The sequence below is a fragment of the Lutjanus erythropterus genome, chromosome 7, assembly GCF_056507025.1.
Source record: "Lutjanus erythropterus isolate fLutEry1 chromosome 7, fLutEry1.hap2, whole genome shotgun sequence".
In the NCBI taxonomy this organism is placed as follows: Eukaryota; Metazoa; Chordata; class Actinopteri; order Lutjaniformes; family Lutjanidae; genus Lutjanus; species Lutjanus erythropterus.
The window spans coordinates 30,769,777-30,792,230 of NC_139323.1; the positions used below are offsets into that span (position 1 = coordinate 30,769,777).

Consider the following 22,454-nt stretch of genomic DNA (forward strand, 5'->3'; position numbering starts at 1 on the left):
GTGCAGAGTGGTGCTGCTGCAGTGGTGAGTAGATGCTGAACTGGGGGGAGGGAAGGGGGGGGTTCCTACAGTTGTTACCAGCTCAATGAATGTTCTCAGAACAGTGTTACAGACTTCTTGACAACAGCAAATCGCACAAGAGAGCTACTTTTGCTATATAATAAATCAAACTTTTCAGATAACTACATCGTGTTGACTTTGACTTCTTGGGGTTGGGGGGGCTGCTTTCAGCTTCAAGAATCAAATCAAAAGGCCGCCTGATTGCAGTATCCAGCTTGTGTCCAAACAAAAATCAAAAAGTAGAGCTGCACAATCCTTAAAATATCGCAATCTCATTTTATACATTTGTCACTGCATTTCTAAAGGACTGATTCAGCTGCTCCTAAATAGCAAACAAAGCACATCACAAAATTTCAGCCACCAGGCCACAAAAACCTCAATAATGCAAATGTTATACAATCCATCACCATTCTACTTTTTGTGTTCAGCACCATTTCAGTTCATCACTTTGATGAAGCCGGGTGTCTGCAAGTTTTACTCTCAAAGGAGCCATTTTCCTTGGAGACTTTTCTGGGGAGTTGACATACATAGAAAGTCTATGAAGGCTCAAAACGAGCCACCAGCAAAATTTAGAGGAAAAGGCACCAAGCCAGAGATGTAGGCTGACATGTATTACAGCTGATGAAATATTAACAAGTTTTTCTTTAATTTGCTGTATAGGCAGCACATTTTTCATTCAACAAGCACAAAACTTCAGGGTACTTTTTTATAACAACTAAAATGCCTTTATAGTCATGGTATGGTCATGTTAGACCTGGTTCTGTCATTTGGAGGTTGCACTTAGCCATACTGCGATTTTATTACAATTGATGGTACAGCCCTATGCACAGTTTATCAGAATTACAATATTGCTTTCTGCAATTCTCAAATTTCAGGAGGTGTAATATTTGTTAAAGGAAAAATGTGTCAAAAACTTTTTAAATTAATGAATGTGGTGAGGCAGAGACGTCCTGTCCTACACATCAGATTCACAGCATATCGCAGCTGCAATACTAGTCAAAATAATCTCAATTTGATATTTTTTCAAAATCATTCAACCCGAATTTGCATGTCCATTACAACAGCGCACCAACGTTAGCGCGTGGTTTTTAACTGAAGACATGCTTTAGCTGTAAAAAGCTAAATCAACACCTAATTTCCTACAAATTCTTCACAATAAAAGTCCCCTGTAGTTTGTTACTGAAAAGCTTTTGTAAATTGACTGAATTGAATTGAACTTTTAAAGAACTAAATAAGAAGTGCACAAGATGAGGGAACAAAACAACCTTCCATCTCTCAGCTTGTGTCACGTTGTGTTGTTTGTGCTGCTGGGATACAATCGCTGCATTGTGTTATCTGAAATGGTAAAATTAAAACTCGGGTAATTACCTCACTCTGGAGAATTTCTTTTGTTGGGAATTAAGTCTTGACTGAACAGTCCAGCAGTTACATCACTGCCGTGTCCTTTGTGCTTGTGTGGCCCATTGTGTGACAGCGGAGAGGGGACACACAGCAGTGATGTCATGGCTGGCAGGAAGCCTCTGGAGGGGACACGGAGGGACATCACAACAGCAGGACACCACAGTTACACAGCGGTCTGGTGCCCCCTACAGAACATTTGGTTGATCAAACAAAAAAAAAAACTTAAATAGAATCACATCAGAGGAGGTTTAATTTCAGTAGATACATTCTTGTACAGCTTCAGTATCAAAAACTTTACTTCAATATAAAAAAAAACCATTAATTAAACTAGTAAACGTACATTAAAAACATTAAACACAACATACAAACTGTTCACTTGAAAATTAACCCAAATAGTTCCAGTCCTCCCACATCGGACCTGAATCACGAGGCCAGTTTAAACACTGGTGATCGTGTTTAAAACTGAAGAGGCCGTTATCAACTGGTTCCGTTTTTTCGGGCTGCACAATGATTATTTTCTATGCTGTTTAATTTGCCAATTATTTCCATGATTGTTTAGTTTATAAAATGTCAAAGAAAATGATGAAAAATGCTCATCAGTTACCCAGACCACAACCAAAACCCCAAAATTCTTCATTTACTGTCAGAAATAACCAAGAAAAGCAGCAAATACTCACATTTAAGAAACTTGAACCAGAAAATGTTTGACATTTTTACAATTTGAATCGACTGACTGATAAATCAATTATTAAACTAACTGCCAATTACCTCAATCGATTAATCAGTTTGGTTTCTTTACTCCTCTCTGACAGCAAACTCAATATCTTAGGGTTTTGAATAAACCAAGACATTTAAGGACGTCATCCTGGGGTTTGGGAAAAACTAATCGACCCTTTTCACCATTTTCTGACATTTTCAAACAAACTATTAATCAACTAATCAAGACAACAATCGAGAAATTAATCAAATGTGAAAATAATCGTCAGCTGCAGCCTTAATCAACTGCCTCAACACTGCAGCTCTGGTTCAGTTCACAGAAAATTAACATCCAACAACATGTGGCATCATTAGGACCATGAGTGGAGTATTTAATGTTTTTACTGCAGCAGCTTATGCTTAGACAAATAAAATATATACAATTAAATGAAATACAACTAGAATGTGATTAAAATAAAAAACACTCAACTGTACAGTGCGGCGGTTATTGCTGCTGAAGAGCAGTACCAAAATGTTGAATTTATTTAATGAATTTTTAATATATTTACTGAGATAATTCACAGTGAACGTAAATGATTAAAGGGACAATTCAGATTATTTGATGTGGGGTTGTATAAGGCACTTCTCAATAATGTGTATCACCTACACAGTGGCGGTCAGCAGGCCCCGAGTTTGTGGAAGCAGAGGTCACCAGCACAGACGCTAATGAACTGCTGTGAACTGAGTCAGCAGCAGGCTCAGCCACCTTAAAAAAAAAATCAATATCAGTATCAGTGAACGCTATATTTAGAATTTTTTCAGCACTTTACCTTGCTGTCAGACAGCCATTACTGACATAAAACCACCGTTACAGGAGGGAAACTGCTGGTCGATCTGTTAGTTTGTTATTGTGTGACTGATGTTTTAAAAGGATAGTTCAGATTCATCAAAGTGACACAATAATGCAAGGAAACTAACCAATCTAGGCATCAGTAGACCAAAAACTTCTGTATTCTGCAATGTAAAATTACTGGTTTCATCTATGGAGTTTGGTTGGTTTGGAAGGAGCAATATTTGGCTTCTATAACAGCAGTTTCCCATCAGAGAAGGCTGTCTGACAGCAAATTAAAGCAGTGAACATATTCTAAATATAGTGCGCACTTGTGATGACAATGACTAATCGATGTTCAATTAATCAGTTAAGAATTTAATTGACCCACTATCAAATAAAGGTCTGAAATATAGCAGTTACATCATCTGATATTTAATTATTATGATTAACATGAAAACCAAAATGTCTTTTTAAGTTTCAGACACTACATAATGCTTTCAGAGAATATCCGATATTTCCCTGTCAGTAGAACTTTGATTTATTGACGTACTTCATACAATAGTACTTTAAATAATCCAAACTATCCCTTTAAAGATGACAGTGGAAATACTTTTATTTGCAGTTATCATCTCATTGAGTCTAAAAAGCTTAAATACTCCACCGTGTGTTATCTGGAGCTGCAGTGATGGAATAAAAGCGTAAAAGCATCGACACTGTCAGTGATGAAACAAACTACAGTAGGCAGCTTTTCTACAAGTCTGTTTAAAACCAGCCTGGTCATGTGGCAATGCAAAAAAACTTTTCCTCTGTCTTTGACATGGTTATGATAAACTACAGAGCCCCTGAAAGGTCACAGAGAGAATTTGTTTTTTCCTCTGAGCTACTTTCGTTTTACCTCACAGTACTTGCCGTGTTCTCTCTGATCCACTGAGAAACATCTTTACAACTCCTGAAAAAGCATCATAAAACCAGGAGAACATGCTGTGAACCCTGAGCTGCTATCAGATAAGACATGTGTGTGTCATACAGTCATATTAACTTCACCACAAAGCCGAGCAACATGTCAGGTCACTGCAGTCGGAGCAACACAGCTACCACACCCTTTAACAGGGTTTAAAAAGATATGCAGCTCAAATACCAGAACCCTTAAAGAGAAAGCTTTTCCTCCTTTTGTGTGAGCTGCAGAGTTTTGGTGGTATCTGCCTTTTAAAAAAAAAAAAAAAATAGATCAAGATCTGACAATAATCTGCCAGAACTTCCTGTAATCCAAAAATTGTTTCACACTAGAAACAAACAGATTTATGGTTCAATTTAATCCGGACCCCGTCTTTTGGTGCAAACCAAGACTTGGTTATTTGGTCTGGAGGAGGTTTCACACCTGAAAATGAAATCAGATGAGGTTGGTGTCAAAGGGCCCTAAAACATGGAGCATGGAGGAGCACAAAAATACTTCAGAAAAAGACGTGACCTTTCAGGGGCTCCGTACGACGTACAAGACTTACAAAAATGTCTCTATTGCTCTTTATACTGTCACATTATTGTAAACTCAGTACTTTTATCAACGTCAGGTTTCAATAGGACTGAGGGCTCCATGTTTGTCTTTTGTTCTGATTGGTCAGTGGGCAGGTGGATCAAGTTTGGATCTGATGCTCTGGACATAACCTGCCTCAGAGCTGCGCAGCAAGTTTCCATGGTGATCTGTCCTGGTTAAAAGTGATCTCAGAAATCCCTGACCCCTGATCTTCTGTGTGATAACCAGATGTTCGTCCTCTCAAACAGAGGTGGTTTCAGCCCTCAGCGGCGTCCTCTGTGGGCGGCCTCGGCCCTGCTGTTTTTCTGCCTCTCTGCGTTTTCGCTCCTGCAGGTAGCACCGCACTCTGCGGATGGTCTTGATGGTGAGCACCGTGCCCGCCGTGTACAGGATGGCTGTGATGAGGCCGAACAGAGCCACGGCCGCGTCGGCCCCGCTCACGTCACAATTCATCCAGGTGTAGCCGTTCCGCGCGTACAGCCTCTCGCGCTGCTGACACACATCAGTGGAGTTGACCCCAATGATGAAGTGCAGGTAGAGCCCCACAGCCACCACATACGCCACTGCGCCCACCGCCTGAAACACCAGCGCTCCATACAGAAGCTTCCGGGACATCAGGTGGGGCGGTTTGTTCCCGGCGACCACAAACAGCAGCGACATGACCCCGAGGGTCAGGCTGAAGGCGATGCCGCCGTAGATGCCCGGCGCCCTCATCTGGTTGTACTGCATGTCCAGTTCTCGTACCTTCTGCAGCTCGGTGCCCTGCAGGTTAAAGTTGGAGTTGATGTCGAAGCCGCCCAGCCCGCCCATGGAGGACATGCCTGACGTCACCATCTGAGCTGCGACCACGCAGATGAGGACGAGGCCATTGGTCAGTACAGAGCAGATTAGCACGATGCCTGAAAGGAGCCGACACATAAAACAGGTGAGACAAATCAGATCAATGCGAAGGCTCATTTTGTCGTCACTGTCTCCAAGTTATGGATCAACCAATTTGTTTTTATTTTTTGGGTTTTTTTTCAGGTCGATACCGATCATCAGTAATTAAGGAGACTGATAACCTCATCTGACTCACTGGATGCACACTGCTGGTATAAGTCCTGCCACTGGTCGCTTGTTCCCAGCAGTATAGTGGCGTCTGTGTCTATGTTTTCAAAGTCCCCAGGAAACAACAAAAAACCTTCGAGCTGCAACCTACATGCTTAAAAACGCAAAATAGCGCCTGCGATGCCAACGGTACGAACATAAACAGCTGTTACCAGTACCGTGGTCATTTTAATACCAGAGCTCGCCTCCCGACGTGCAGATGTTCCACTAAAACAAGTTCCCCCTCGGCAGTATTTCACAGCAGCACCATCACTACATCCTGGGCTTAGCTCCACCCAAGACGTTTGTGATTGGTTTAAAAAAATGCAAACAAGACTTTTCTCAAGCGCAGAGGTCTGGCTATGTGAGACTACTGATAACTAATATTTGGAACAGATTTGCAGTAAAAACTGAAATCTTGATGTCAAAATTTCGAATAACCAGCATAGCAGAAGCACGACTGACAGATGAATTGATAGTGAAACTAATCGTTATGGGAAAGAAAACGGAGCACACAAACAAGTCCACGTGTTTGGACCTAATTTTTAAGTGACAGATTGGGCTAATAAATCGATTAATTGTTGTTGTTTTTTTTTTTACTAAAACGTGTCCAAGGGTTTCTTTACTCCTCTCTGATAGTAAACTGAATATCTTTGGTTGTGAACAAAACAAGACATTTGAGGATGACAAAACACTGATCAACATTTTTCACCATTTTATAGAATAAACAACTTATCGATTAGTCGAAAAAATAGATAATGAAAATTAGCGTTAAACTCTAGATGCAACCATCTTGCTTCTGTAAATATTCTGCGCAAACATCACATAAATGTGGACAGAAAAGTGCTATTGAAAAACACTTTGATTACTATACAAATGTCATGTTATTAACATTCCTAGAGGATCAACTCTTTTGTTACTCAGTACATGACGATGCTGAGGAGCATTTGATTAATGTACTAGAGTTCAGCTTTCTCCTCCATCAAAGGGCCTTGTTCCTCTGAGAACAGAGACCTGTAAACACCAGAGAACCGGTCTGTCCAGTCTTCACAGAGGGAAGGACTGGGCTGCGGTGAGACTGAAACCAGAGTTCGCCTGTGTCTCTGACACAGCAGCTTTCGTTTGATTTGACCTGGATACTTCCACTCCAGTCCTGTCTTACCTCTCCTGGAGCAGATGTTTGTGCATTTGGACTCCTGGTGCTCCACTCGGGGGACTTCCCGCACATGTGAGGGAGGGGAGTCTCTGGGGTAGTAGGGGGGTCGAGAGGAAGACCTGGAACATGGAAAACACATGCATAATGACACAGAGGAAGTTATCTAGCTCTTATTGTTCCAGTTTGTATTCTAGCATTTTTAGAACAGATTCAGAAAACGTTTCAACATGGAAACCTGGTACTGTTGTAGCATTGAATGTCTCCATGTTTTGTTTTACTTTGACTGCAATGTTAGACAAATTAGGAGGAAATATACCCAGGAAATATTAAATCCCTAACACAAAATGAGACACAAGGGCAATTAAGTGATTTTAAATGTTGTAGTCTGAGCTGCAACTAACAATTATTTCAGTCAGTCATTTTCACAATTAACCATCAGTTGTCTGGTTCGTAAAAATGGTGAAAAATGTTGATCATTGTTTCCTGAGGTGATGTCTTCTTTTGTCCACAACCCAAACACATTCACTTAACTGTCACAGAGGACTAAATAAAACAGATGATATTCACATGAGAAGCTTAAGTCAGAAAATCTGAATTTTTTTTCTTAAAAAATAATGATAAAAAAAATATGTGTATACACTCAAAACTTTTATTTGATTATAAAAATCATTGGTGATTACTTTAATAGTGGACTATTATTTGATTAATTGACTTTAGTTGCAGCTGTAGTTATAGGAACGCTGTAGGTGAAATTAAGAGTTTAAAAAAATCTATTTAAACTTGACATAAGCTTTTCACTAGTTAGTTATTTTGTTACACAAACAGATGCAATGGGGAAAAAACTGCATTAAAAAGCCACATCATCGTATAAAGGATACTACATGGGCTCAGGAAGACTTTGGAAAAACGTCAGTAAACACAGTTTGTTGCTGCATCTAAAAATGCAAGTTAAGACTCTACCATGCAAAGAGAAAGACATACAACATCCAGAAACACTGCAGACCTGCAGACCTCTGGACCTGAGCTCATAAACTGAGATGGACTGACACAAAGTGGAAAAGTGCTGCGGTCTGATGAGTCCACATTTCAGATTGTTTTCACAAATCATGGACGTGGTGTCCTCCGGGCTAAAGAGGAAAAGGACCATCCAGATTGTTACCAGCGCTAACTTCAAAAGACAGCAGCTGTGATGGTATGGAGGTGTGTTAGTGCCCATGGCATCATGGGTAACTGTCACATCTGTGATGGCCCCATTAATGCTGGAAGGTTTTCGAGCAACACATGCTGCCATTGAGATGATGCCAAGACACGTTGTGCACGTGTTCCAACAGCGTGTCTTTGTAGTGAAAGACGGGGGGAGATTTGTATTTTTGACTTTGAGGTGTTTTTTGTTGTTGTTTTAAATTGTACCCATCTAGTAATTCTTTCTTTGATTATCAACAGTAAGAATAACGCTTTCTCTGTCTCTATGACTAGGCCTATATTTTATATTACATAGGAACCATTTAGAACAGACTTGGGCAAAATGTGGCCCACGGGCCGGATGCAGAGCACTGACAGGGTTCATGTGGCCTGCAAGGTCATCATAGAAACACCAAAAGTTAAAAATCTAGCAAAGACAGTTAATAGCATTTTGCTTACCATTAAACCATTATCAGACTCTTACTTTGAAAGGGGTCAGTGCTGTGTTCACTGGTGATAATGAACTGTATATTTTATATTAAACTATAACTTTATTCACTCAGTGCTGTTCATCCATGTTGCTCTTCCTCTACTTTTGCTGCCTTAACCTGAATGCACTACGCATGGTTCACTGTAAAACATCACATTTCAGGCACTGCCAACAGAACATGAACAAAACCCCAGCGGATTTCATGAAGATGAAGCCCACCTGTCATCGTGTGTGTCTCGGTGGTGTCGGTGGTCTCCGTTTCTGTCTCGGTGTCCCCGGTTTGAACGCGGCGGCTGCTGGCTCACACCCATAACGTTACCTGCTGATCGAAAGTGACACAGAAACGACCTTTGAACGTCACAGAAACTGTTATACACACACTACACGGGAAACTACAACTGTACCACAAACACATATTAACTTGTTTTTACGCGAATTCTAAATAATCGACGACTTAATTTACTTTAAAGCCTTACGTAGCGACCATTGACGTACGCTTACGTTAGTTCAGATCGCTTTTCTTTTACTAACTACATGAATAAATTGCGTGTGATATTATCAACATTTTATCACGAAAAAACACACGAAAGACATCTGTCTAATCAAGGAAGCTTCCTAAATTTCATGTCGAGAAAAGCTGGAGCAGGTTTGTGTTTCAAAAGTGGTCAAAAAAAGACAAAAACGTCGCTCGTGAGACGTCGTACGTAAGCTGGTTCAAACACGTTTGAAATAATTCGACCGTTAACCATCAAAGATGAACTTACTGTGAATAAATGTCGATGAAGGCGCTCCAGAGTCCGACTATAACGCCATGTTTGACTTCTTCACTCAGTCTCCTGTGTTGTCAGCAGGTAGAAACAGCTCCACCCTGCCTGAGGAGGAGGAAGGCGGAAGAGAAACACACAGGTACAGGTGAGCGAGGAGGAGGAGGAGGATGAAGATCCTTTGGTCACAGATGGAGGAGCTGATGTTTTTTTTTTTTGTTTCTGTTTTTTTCTGGATGAAGTTCAAGTGATGACCAGCTCGTCTGAATCAGACGCTTTGTGCGCCGTCAGACCCAAAGAAGCCTCTGTTTATACTCGTGTTTTAGGCGGTGTTGGTGGTCTTTAAAGGGACAGTTCACCCCAAAAGTCAAAAATGCACATTTTCCCTCTTACCTGTGCTGCTAATTATTCATATAGATACTTTTGTTGTGAGTTGCCAAATTTTACCCTCTCTCAAATATAAAGGGACTAAATGGCACTCGGCTTGCGGTGCTCAACGAAACAAAAGAAAAAATTAGAAAAATTAAATATTTGGATATTTTTCCAAAAATCATGACCCGGTCAGTCAAGATAATCCACAAACCTTATTGTGAGCAGTTTTGTATAGGAGCTACTTTCTTTCTAGCAGAAAAGAAAGTAGTTCCGGTAGATTTTACTGCAGAAAGAAAGTAGTTCTCACAGGAAACTGCTTACCAGGGATGGAGGTGACTAATTACAAACACTCAAATTGCTGTAATTAAGTATTTTTTGGAGGGTACTTGTATTTATTCAAGTAGATTTTCAAGTCTGTACTTTTACTTGTACTTAAGTATGCAGGGCAAGAAGTATGATCTACTTAGTTACTTTTAAAATCATAGAGTACTGAGTACAATTAGAATTAATATCCAAACCCTTCCTCTGCATTTTGTGGCCAATAAGGTGAACTGATCACAAACAAAATGACAACAACACAACACCCCCAACAAGCACAACACCTATGACAACCACAACCATACCTGCAACAACATCAACACTTCTGAGCATCAGTACAACACTCCCAACAACAACAACACCTATGACTACCACAACCATACCTGAAACTACAACACCTCTGAGCACCACAACAACGTCACCCACAACTACACCTTCAATTACAACATCTCCGAGCACCACGACCATACCCACAACGACCACCACACCTGATGTTCCAACCACCACAACTGAGGTTCCCAACACCATGCCTGCAACTCCTTAGTCAAACCATTATAGACTTTCTGGTTTTGCTTCAATCTAACGCTAGACTTAAATTACGTGATTAGCAGTTTGTCATTTTATGGTGTGTTATGCCGTTTTGAACAATGAAAGAGACATATATGTAAAGTCTTCTTATTTGTGGACTTTAATAAATTCTTCAGAAAGAAACTTTATTCAAAACAATACATACATGTAGAGATCTGCCTTAAAACATTATGTGAAAATATTTTTAAAAAAAGAATGACTTCATAATCTGCTTCTACAGTACATTGTAATAAGTATTCAAAGATTAAAATGCAGCATGAATGACATAAGACAAACAAGATTAGGCACCTTTATCACATTATTTATTCATGATGACAATGATGTTTTCTTCTCAGTCGCATTGTTCATATCCTGCAGAAAACTTTGAGGTCCATAAAATCAGCTTCAACCCAGGATGTCAAGTATTCATGAGGGCATCTTCTTCATAAACTTGACCTCACTTAAATGCATATGTGAAGCCCAGGGCCTTGTGCACAGCTCTGGTCAACAGTATTGACAGGTCTGCAGCCGCTGCCGTTCCCCTTGGCAGGAAGAGCTCCAGATCACAGGTGGAGGCGTAGGGCAGACACACATCTGACAAGCCTGCATCCTGCAAAATGAATACAAAGCCAGGGAAACATGACATCAAGATTGATGAGAAGAAAGAAAAAATCGTGGAACCCAAGGAAGGCAGTGGTAATTCTAATCTTATATACCTGAATACCTAATTGTGATATTAAACCATCAAAGAATATTTGATGTTTAGATTTAAAAGCAATTAAATTTATAGCATTACCAATGTTGTACTGTAATGTTGTAATACATTTTGAGTTAGCTAGCAAACAATTTTTTTTTCTGTTTTCTTGATAGCTAGCAAACACAACTTTTTAACTAGCTAGCAAACAATACAACAATATATATATATATATAAAACACCTTTGAATTCATGTCTTGGAAATAATTTCACATTTTGCAATTTGAAAAATATTCATAAATTTTAGACCCAAAACTTGGCTAACAAAGCAACCTGATAGGACAGAGGTGTGATCACAGTCATGTTCAATGGACTGGCTGCACAGCAGGTGTTTTTGACTCATCACAGCAGGAAAAACACCTTTGGAGTGTGCTAGTAATGGTGACAGTGAGCCAGCATGCACAATAGAAGCCTAAGTGGAATGCAGCAGTCACTAATACACCTGTGAGTTTTCTGGTGTGACATGTCAAAATGCGTCTGCTGTGCAACCGGTCCATTGCATGTCCTTGTTAGCCTGAATGTTCAGGATGTTCCTGACCTAGATGGATCACAAGAGGAGAAACTGTAAACAGTTATTATTATTTTGGACTACTGGATAATCAGGCCTTTATTAGTTATTAAAAATGAAAAGGGAACAATCCATCAAATTACTACTAGAACATGTAACATGAAGTTTTTAAGACATTTTTATATCATCTCGACGTGGACTGATTTATACAAACCTGGGAGTAAAAATGCAGGGAGATCAATCTGGGGAACCCGAGAGGAGGCAGATGATCAGCTCCTGTGATGAAGGTGAGGAGGTCTTCAAAGGAAAACTCCGCCTGACCATCTGACAAGGAAAAGATTTAGTTAAAATAATCCCGAAGTAAATCCTGAAACACTTTTAATCATCTTATTGTCACCGTCACCTTTTTATTCTTCTGCTTTTATTTATGTTGCATCAAAACTTTTAAACTAGCTTAACATGAATAAAAGATTAAATTTACAACTCACTTTAGTGTTTACTCTAAACTAAGATTATACTTAATACCAGACCCTTAAACTCCAATTTAAGCTGTGATCCAGTATTAACTTTAACATACTTTAAAGTTATACTTGAGTAGATTTAACTTTTAAAATGACTGCCTTTTAAGATGGATTGAGCAAAAATAATATTCTGCTGAGCTATCATGAGTAGGTTAATTAGGCTAACCAACGTTTTAGATAGCTAGCAAACAATGTAGCGTTTTATTAACTTTTGAGCTAATTAGCAAACAATATATTTTTTCTCTTTTCTTGACAGCTAGCAATTAAATTTTTTTTTTTAAACTTTTTAACTAGCTGGTAAACAATATAACAACTTTTTTTTCTTTTACAGATAACTAGCAAACAATATCAGTTAAACTTTTTAGCTAGCTAGTATACAACATGATGATTTTTTCAGATTTTTTTTCAGCTTAATTTTAAATCTGGATTTAGTCATGTCAAACTGAGCTTGATTTGAACAAATCTAAACTAAATTAATCTTCGTTGGTGCAACAACTGACCATCTGACAAGAACATTTTTTTGTTAAAATGTGCTCAGTAAATCCTAAAACACTTTAATTATCTTCGTCACGTCAGCTTTTTTTCTTCTGTCAGAGTCTGATACTAGAACCATAAGAGTCTTCATTTTCTTTACTCCCATCCTCCATCCATCCGTCTGTCCATTCTTACCGCTGACCAAGGTGAGGACTGTCTCCCAGTGTCCAGCTGTTGCCTCCTCAGCTGCCCTCAGCTGGCTGTTCGAACAGCTGTAGCAGACGGTGAAAAGCTGTCTGAACTCTTCCAGGGTCAGAGGCTGCCGCTGATGTGCGCTCGTCATCACAGGCGCAAACACGTCCCAGTGGGACCGTACCGTGTCCCACAATCCACCGCAGCTGTTCAGGCCCTCTGTGAACTGGGAGATCATAGGGGCCACCCTGGAGGACAGAAGTGGTCATTGGCTCACTAGGTTAGAGGCTATTTGGTGAACTGAGTGTTTGTGTGTAAACAGAAAATAAGGCAACACTGGTTGTTACTTTCAGTTACAAAGCAACTGAATTTGCAGCAACCACTGAAGGGATAGTTCAGGTTGAAGGAGGCACACACACATCAGCCCGTTTCTTTTTCTACATGTGAATGCATGTGTGTGTATGAGTGTTGTACCTGTGGTAAATGTAATGTTTGACCAGACGGACGTAGATGGCTGATATTTCATCGGAACAGGCTGAATAGATTCCAGGGATCCCACAGCTCGACACCCAGTCACACAGACTAGGAGACAGCAGCTTCACATCAGTGCAGCTGTGCAACTACAAGAGGAGCAGAGGAGCATTAAATCTGTGTAACTGCTGCACAGAAAATATGGAAAACAGTGATGCAAACACAGAATTACAGACACAGAAAAGAAAAATCTTGTTTCTGTTGCAGACTCAGGTTGGTCTCAAAGTACTAGCTAAATATTTGTAATGGTGTACCACAGGGTTCTGTCTACAGTCTGCTGATATTTTCTATCTGTATCAAGAGTTCAGGTCCTAAAGTGAACCTTCACTTGTTGAAATACTCATTTTGGCCACAAGAGGTTGAAGAGAGCTCCCGTTTTCACATAATGAAGCAGAGATGCATAAAGAAATCGAACAGAACATAAATAAATAAGTTTGGGGTAATAAATAGGGAAATAATGCAGAAATAAATACATAAAAGCAACAAAATATATAAATATTATCATTAAAATAGAAAATTAAATGGGAAAGTAGACAAATGAGAGAATTAATACAAATGTAAAAATCAATACAGATGTAAATTAGAAATATCAATTTGTGTGACATGATGTTAAGTAATTAATGCCTAACATTACTTTTGGCAAGGCCATATTTTTTTATTTATTGACTCATTAATTTATTTGTTTGATTTTGACATTTATGGTCCTCCATAGTTTTTACAGATGATTAAAAAAATAAGAAACTTAGAAAGATTTTCCTGGTTAAACATTTTATTCACTTGTTCTTATGTCATAAACACAGAAAACAATTTTGATAGATTAAGAAAATGGAGCAATAGAATTTCTTTTCTGAGTCATCTCAGCTATTTGTTTTTTACAGTGTAAATGATTCTTAGATTTGACAGCTGTAAAACTATATAGCCTATTCAACAAATAAAAAAAAAAAGTTTTGAAAATTCTAATGTACTGTCTTGTTTTGGGTTTTTTTTTATTTGTGGTACATTTTACTGGTTTGGCATGTTTGTATGTTTTTAGTTTTGGTTTGCTTGGTAATTGTTTGTCTTTTCTGCTGGAAAATCAATAAAATAGAAAATTACAAATAAAACATTCCAATATTTTGTCAACTAAAATGTGTGTCATAGTCTCCGTCTGTAGCTTAGTGTCTTTTTTCTCAAAATTTTGACAGTGACTTGTCTTCTTTAGCCTCCATAAACTAGCTATGGATGTCAAAATTAAAAAAAAATAAAAGTCTTCAAGGAAAATAAAGAATGTAATAGCTGTGGCTCCAGACAGATTTTCCTTCTGTTTTTTTTTTTTTGGCCAAACACAGCTCTTTTGATTGTAAAGGTTGCAGACCCCTGACACAGTGAATCAAACTATAATAGATTTTATTTCACCAGTTCTAAGTACAGGTCTGTGTGAGGTTTCTCTCTCTCTCTCTCTGTGTGTGTGTGCGTGTGTGTGTGTGTGTGTGTGTGTGTGTGTGTGTGTGTGTGTTACCTGTTGTAGATGGATCTGTGTTTCAGTGTCAATAATGTCTCTCCAGCTGAAGTCATCCAAAGACGGATTCTGGCCGCACATCAACTGTGACAATAAAATACAAAACAAAGACAAGGACAAAAAAATACAGTTCAACTCAGCTGCTGAGTAAAATACACGATACGTTTTACTTGATGTTTTTTGATTTGTAGCACAAACAACAGAACAAGCATCAGCAAGTCATGGTTTCATTTCACATTAAGATCATATTATAATCATGATTTTAAAAAAAGATGCATTAATTATTTTTTGTGCACCACGTGGACATAATCTCCATGAAGCTGATATTTTTAAGTAAGTATCTAGACACATGTACACAACCTGGTAGAGTGCGGGGTGAAGACACTGAGGTCCAGGCCCACCGTGAGCCAGAGACCAGCCAATCAGAACGCCTGCTTCGTAATACTTCCTGTCTTCAAGAGCTGTCACGTCATAGGTCAGGAACAGACGCCCCGGCAGACCCGCAAACACACAACTTTCCTGCAGCTCCAGCAAAGTTAATCTGCACAAGAGCGCATATCATTTGTCTGGGATTTGTGTAAATTATTGTAATTATTAAAAAAAGACACATTTATTCACATTATATATCAGACAAGAAACTACTCAAACAAGCATAATATCAAGCTCAGATATTATTTTGCATTCATTACTGTGAAAATATCACCATTCTTAAAGCCAAAAGGAAACCAGAGAATGTCAACAGCTCTGTTTATATTTCATGGTAAAGTTAGCTTTTAGGGATAAATAATGAATAATGAAAACCTGAAGAACTCTCTGAGGGCTCCCTCGCCGCCGTCTGTCTCCTCCCCGCTGAAGGAGACGATGGGTGTGGTCCTGAAACAGAAGCCTGGCCTCCTCACCTCCTTCAGAGCGCTGTGGAGCACGTCTCTCCTCCTGCTCACATCAATGTGGTGGTCTACATCTCTGTCCACATTCTCCTGTCTGTACTGCCTGAGGATGGCATCCAGGTCGAGTGTGGACTACACATCACAGAGACAGGCTTAACCGGAGACACAGAGTCCTCTAACAATCGTGGAATTTCTTGGACCAATCAAATATTTTTAAAAGTCAAAAAAGTTGTAAACTCACCTCCTGTTTTGTCTCGCCAACATGCGGCTGAGTCTGTCTTCCCAGCTGACTGTCTTCGTCCCGACAGCTCTCTGTGCTGGCCTCCAGACACAAGTCCTTCCTTTAATGAGACAGCACACACACAATTAAGTAAATAAGGTACCTGGTTTACCAGCTTTAAATGTGTCTTTGCAGGAATAGTTCATGTTTGCTTACCTGTTCACTTCAGGTGTCTCACTCACTGACTTCTCAGACTCTGCCTGTTGAGAGAAGAGTATGAAAAGACACCCCAAAATCAAAAATACATACAGTATCTTTCCAACCTGTAGTATCCTTCTAGATTGTTTCGGTGTGAGTTGCAGAGTTTTGGAGATATTGGCCGCAGAGATGTCTGCTTTTTCCATAATGAAACTAGATGGCACCCTGCTTGTATTGAGCGCAGGGTCAAAAAAAAGTAAATATTAAACATTAAAATGTTAAAAATCAGATGCTCTTTAAGGATAGGGCCAGTAACTAGATAATAAAACAAACAATGAAAGTGCCAAGCAAGAGCTGGCAGTCTGATGGGGCTTTTCCACTGGCGCTTTTGGCCACGCCAAGTCAGCTGTGCTGATTTGCATTTCCATTACCACTTTTAACGTGCCGCGCCAGAGATGGACCTACTCTGGAGTGGAGCCAAAGTAGTTCCACAACAAAGTCTGTGGATTATCTTGAGTAGCCGGGTCATGATTTCTGGAAAGAGACACTGCTGCTGAGCTTTTCAACTTTATTTTAATTTTATTTATTTTGGCACTGTGAGCGCCGCAAGCCGAGTGTGATCAAGTTCCATTATATTGGAGAGAAGGCCGACATCTCTACAGCTGACATCTCCAAAACTCTGCAACTCACACCAAAACTGTCTAGATGGATGAACAGCAATTCAGGTAAGAGAGAAAAACCTGTATAGAAATATTTTAGATTTTGGGGTGAACTGTCCCTTTTCCTTTACATAAAGGAAACCAGAAACTCACATCTATGATTTTTATTATGCCATATGCATTGCACTGAATCCATTCACATCATAGAATTTACAAATCGAAATACAACTGGGATTATTGTTCCATTCTTGGGGGAGTTATGAATCAGACTCTTTGAATGTAATAATGTCTTTAATTTGTGATGAAGCTATAAGGGAAGATTTCGATAGGAACAAATATATATGCGTAATAAAAGTGACCACATTAAATCAATAAATGCCAAAAGGTTTATTGCAAAGGCAAATTTCCATCACTAACACGGCAACTCAAGCTTCGAACAGAGAACAGAGAGCAGCTGTGGTTTACCTGCGAGTAATCCTGGTGGCAGAGGATGTACAAAGCACCATGTCCAGAGATCCTGATCACCTGCTCTCCAGTCCAACCCTCTGCAGGCGGGTCTGGGACAAACAGCACCCTGGAGCCCTGCACACACTGGAAACCACACATACATTTTTACAGCAAAAGACTAGTTGAGAAAAGATGCGGATGAATTGAACGATTTAAATGGCAAAAGAATTTTGAGTCCAGGCCGAGCTGTTTCAAGATAAGTGTCATTTTTGTTGCCTGAGTAGTGGGTGGGATTTACAACCCACCGGTTAATTTGGGTGAAGTTTCATTTCAGTTTTTGCTAGATGAAAACTTTTAGTGGGGAGAAATAAGAAGAAAAAGAAGAAGAGGAAAGAAAGAAAAAGAAAGAAAGAACACAAGGAAAAACAAAAGAATGAAAGAAAGACAAAAAGACAGAACGAAAGAACGAAAGAAAGACAGAAGACAGACACACACCTGTAGATATGTGAAGGAGAACCTTTGTCCCGCCTGTTTCACAAACCGTCCCCGGAAGAGCATCGCCAGCCGACTCTGCATCTGATTGGCTGACCAGCTGTAGTCAATGGTGATGCGAGCAGTCATTCCCATGGCCGTTAGAGCTGCTTGTTCTTTGCTTCGTGGAACGACATGTCAGGAAGAACAGAAAGGAATATTTACTTACATTCTTATACAGTCAACAAAAATAAAAACGCTGCAGGGGAAAAGGTTAAAGGTGGTCAGGAAACGATAAGAATCAAACAGAGACATGAATAGTTCAAATATTCTAAAAACAACAACTTATTCTTCTCTCTTTAACCAAGTCAGATGGACAGTAAAGCCTCTCACCTCTCCAGCTGTGTCTGGAAGTGTCCTCTGGATAGACAGACCACGTCTTTGACCACCAGTCCTGTCTTCTGTGGAGTCAGTCTCTTCCATTTGAGACAACTAACATTGTCCGGAAATGGCTGCAGCAAAAGAGTATTTTAAAGAGTTTTAAAATAAACTTTTAAAGGTTTTGCTGACCTATAATCCTTCATTGAGATAATTTAATTTTTTTCTTTAGATAAACTTGAATCTTTGAGTTTTAGACACTAAAACAAAAACTTTTCAAAAATTACCTTTTTTAGAGCCTGAATTAAAAAAAGAGAAGAAAATATTAACATTTTAACATTTACTTTCACTTCAATGAATTTACTTTTTTTTTTTTTTAATACAATGTTTAGAGTTTCTAGAATTCAAAGCTTTAAGTTTATCCAAAGAAAAAAAGGAAATTATCTAAAAAAAAAAATTGTCAAAACTCAAGAATTTGAGTTGGGTTTTAAAAACTCAAAAAACTATTGGACTCTATTTATTTATTTATTCATTTATTTATTTATTTGAGTTTTCTCAACTTTTTTGTTTTTACAGTGTATTAGGCTACAACAAGAAGTGCAATACTTTCTTCATTTTACAAATCCAATTCTAAAAAAGTTGTGACACTGCATAAAACAAATAAAAATTGATAACAGAACAAAGACAAGATATTTATATTAAAAGGATACATTTGATTGTTTTTTGTAAGCATAGACTCATTCCGAATTTGATTCACCACATTTCAAGTTGGAGGAGCAATGAAAGACTGTGAAAGTTGTGAATGATTCCACAGGTAAACAGGTGAGTTGGTACTGGATGACAGCATCATGACTGGGTATTAAAGTTCATCCTAGAAAGGCTCAGTGGTTCACAGGCATGGATGAGGTGACTTTGACTACTTTGTGAAAAACTGCAAACAGTCCAACAGTTTAAGAGCAATGTTTGTCAGCACAAAACTGTAGGAATTTAGAGATTTCACCATCTACAATCCATAATATCATTAAAAGATTCAGATTCAAAAGATTCATATAGTTTCTCTTATGTGCTCAGGAGGGGGGTGGGGGGGGCAAGCTGTATTCAGTTGTTTGCAATCAACAATCTCACTATTAGATGCCACTAAATGCCACACACTGGTCATTTAAGTTTAACTATATCTGTATTTTTTGATGGGTTTAAGGTGTTATTCTAAAATACACGACACACTGTCTGATGGAGAAGACTGAAACAAACAACAGACAATAGATAAGGCAACAGATTAGTGCTGATTCATTGATTATTCTTATTGCATAAGATAAAAAACCCTTCCTGGGTCCTTGTTTGCTCCCGTCTCCCTGCTGAAAAGTTGATTTGCTGGTCAGGAAATGACAACATGAAACCTGCAGTGACGTACCTCCACCGGCTCACTCTGAGACACTCTAAGGGGAGGAAACACCTGCAGGGGGGGAAGAAATGATCCACTTAGAAATGTGTTATCTCAAACAAAGCTGCACAACAGAGTATTTATTTCATTCATAAACTTTTTTTCCACAGAATTACAACATGAAGGGTTGGGATTCTCTTTTGCATTTCAACTCCATCAGTTTACCTCCTTCCTTTTTCACTAACCTCCATTTCGATGTCAATTTCCTCCATGAATCTGGGGACATGGGGGCAGGACTTGGTCTGTTCCTTGGCAGAAGGCTCTGTTTTGGGTTTGGCCTCCTGTCTGGGTTGGTTCTGAACCTGCATCTCTGGTCCTTCCTCCTCATCCTCCTCCTCTTCCTCCTCACAGTCAGGGACCAGAGGATGCTCCAGGTGTCTCTGAGTTCAAGAAAAATAAGAGGAAGATGTTTCACATTGTGTGAAAGAAGCTAGAAAGTGTCAAGTGAATCCACAACAGTCTTTAAACACTTACTTAGAACCTGATTTTATCAGATTTATATAGAATGCGGCAAACTTTTGATTAATTATTTCATTATCCATTATTGGTCCTTCTAAACTACAGTGTGTCTTTTAATTACTCTTTTTTTTTTTTTTTTTTTTTTTTTTTTACCAGAAAGCTCATTTGTTTTCCTGTTTTGTTTGCTGATATATAAGATATTCTATTGAATTGTGCGTAATATCTTGAACTTTTTCTTTTTAAGTAAAAGATTATCATGTTCTAATTTTAGTTTTTGTAGTCTCACTAAATCATCCTTGGCATTAGTTTTCTTATGAATATTTTGAAGATGATTTATTAATCTACTCTCACAGTCTCCTGGTCTAGTTCTTTTTTCTTTTTAAGGATATTATTATCCCTCTTATAAATGCCTTAAATGTGTCCCATATAATTTCTATTGGAGGTCTATCAGTTGATGTTGTATTGTCAATATTTGTACTTATAAATATCTCAATATTATTTTTTAACATAATTAAGAAATTCTGTATCAGTCAGGTATACTGGTTATTAAATGGTTAATTTATTAAGAAAAGTTTCTGTACTCTTATTTAATACCAACAACATGTGCTGTTAGGAAACATTCAAAGTCGCGGCAAACCCCAGTAGAGATCAGTCACACAGAACATAACCCAGTATACAGACACACAGACAGACTATAAAACACAAACAGAAAAGACTTCTTCTCTCCTCCAGACATGCTACACTGAGCCGCTCCACCCCATGGTGTAACCAGTGGCCATAAAGAATAACATATCAGTGGTTTGTAAAGTTTAACAGAAACACATGGCAGGAAAGGTAGGAAAATCAAAATAAGGACAATGAAAAATTAAAGAAGAAGGAAAAGGAAGAGGAGCAAGAAGCAAGAGTAGGAAGAGAGGGAGGAGGAAACGGTGACAGAAACTACAGAAAGAAGACTGAAGTAAAAGGAAAAACTTTCATCTCTCTTTAAATGCTTAACTCCAACCTCAAGATGACCAAATAAATCAGGTATATACAAAAACACCTGTATACAACTAATTTTCCATAAACTAACATCCTCACTCATCTGTAACGTTACATCCACAGACACACATAATTGTAAAAGTAAAAAAACAACTCATTGTGATATGTTATTGGCCTTATTATTTAGGGTTTTACCTGCTATTTGACCTTTTTTATGACTTATGAAAGCCTGTAACTAAACACAAGGACATTAAAAATCAGTCTGAGGATCCACAGTTTCCCCATATTTTTTGATTTCTTCATGTTTCACCTGGTTAAAGCTGTAGTTTTCCTCCTTCTTCAGAGTTTGTATCACCACACAGGGCTCCTCTGAAGAGAACACCTCCATCTCAATGTTTTCTGTGATGGTCAGCAGCACCGTCTTCCTCTTGCTCTTCATCCTCTCTGATATAATCCTCTTAATCCTTACTTTTTATTCTATTTTGTTACTCCCTCTTTCCTCGGCGCTTTCCCTTTTTTTTTTCCTTTCTTGTGTTTTTTAAGCCTGCTGCTGCTCCTGATCTGATGGTGGCCTTCCAAACATCTGAACAGCTGAACTCTCATTACCTCAAGATGAGGTCTATCAGAGTCCTGAGCTCTGATTGGCTCAGAGTTTTGCTCTCGGGGTGTGATTGGGTCTGTGGACTGCTCTGACGCTCTCACTGGTTGAGAAGCTTGTAAAAGAGCGCTGATTGGTTCTGTGGTGTCTTTAGAGTTACAGAGTTGGGAGTTTTCAAATTGCTGATTTCTACATAATGAATTTAAAAGGGTTTGCTGAGAGTTGAGGTCATTAATCAGTTCCTCTTCGCATGTCCTCTGTGGCCCCTTTAATCAATGACCTGATGACTGAGTCACTTTTAATTGATCACTTAACTGTTTGCTAATATTTGTTCCCACTGTTACAAAATAATTGATTTAACATTTAGACACGCAGATCTTTTGAATAATTTGAGACTATAGACACTATAGAGATCTACGATCTTATCTGTTTTTTTCTGTGTCAAACTGTGTGTTTGTTTGAGGTCATGCCTTATTTATCTGCTGCAACTTAACAAAAACTTACACTGATCTGATCTGTGATCAATATGTCAGCCGACTGAGGCAACAAAACAAGACGTGTTTGTTCTTTAAACTTCAAAAGGCTTAAATGACAGTTTTCAGGTTTTTCTTGTGAAGAGAAACACGACATAACTTGAGCACATATTTAATTAGATAATGACTCATTTGCTTATTTAAACAGAACATTTCAGAAAACCTAAATTTTAGGTTAGGTGTTTAGATTTCTTGCAAAATGTAAGGAACATCTAATTCCCCCCTCAGTTACACTTAAATTTATTATTT

General features: G+C 38.7%; 2 protein-coding genes across 2 annotated transcripts; both read right to left on the reverse strand.

The window, feature by feature from the left end:
- Positions 1-3,508: 3,508 nt before the first annotated feature.
- On the reverse strand, positions 3,509-8,801 carry LOC146324224 (MARVEL domain-containing protein 3). Its single transcript, XM_084723522.1, has 3 exons — positions 8,654-8,801; positions 6,769-6,881; positions 3,509-5,419 (listed from the first exon to the last, which is right to left on the reverse strand). The coding sequence occupies exons 1-3, from the start codon at positions 8,743-8,745 to the stop codon at positions 4,761-4,763; spliced, it is 864 nt and encodes a 287-aa protein (XP_084579648.1). The 5' UTR covers positions 8,746-8,801; the 3' UTR covers positions 3,509-4,760.
- Positions 8,802-10,757: 1,956 nt separating this feature from the next.
- On the reverse strand, positions 10,758-21,666 carry LOC146324225 (uncharacterized). Its single transcript, XM_084723523.1, is given in 15 exon segments — positions 10,758-11,065; positions 11,932-12,041; positions 12,908-13,152; positions 13,379-13,524; positions 14,934-15,017; positions 15,294-15,474; positions 15,735-15,952; positions 16,062-16,161; positions 16,257-16,300; positions 17,363-17,488; positions 17,840-17,996; positions 18,209-18,365; positions 19,601-19,646; positions 19,820-20,014; positions 21,385-21,666. Coding segments are annotated over 15 exon segments (2,091 nt in total). The 5' UTR covers positions 21,514-21,666; the 3' UTR covers positions 10,758-10,912.
- Positions 21,667-22,454: the final 788 nt, after the last annotated feature.

Excerpts from the sequence above, each read along its gene's own strand:
- LOC146324224 (XM_084723522.1), bottom strand. The coding sequence starts at position 8,745 with ATGGGTGTGAGCCAGCAGCCGCCGCGTTCAAACCGGGGACACCGAGAC. Across the intron at positions 6,882-8,653 it reads CGAGACACACACGATGACAG|GTCTTCCTCTCGACCCCCCT; the intron begins GTGGGCTTCATC and ends TCCATGTTCCAG. Across the intron at positions 5,420-6,768 it reads AAACATCTGCTCCAGGAGAG|GCATCGTGCTAATCTGCTCT; the intron begins GTAAGACAGGAC and ends GGCTCCTTTCAG.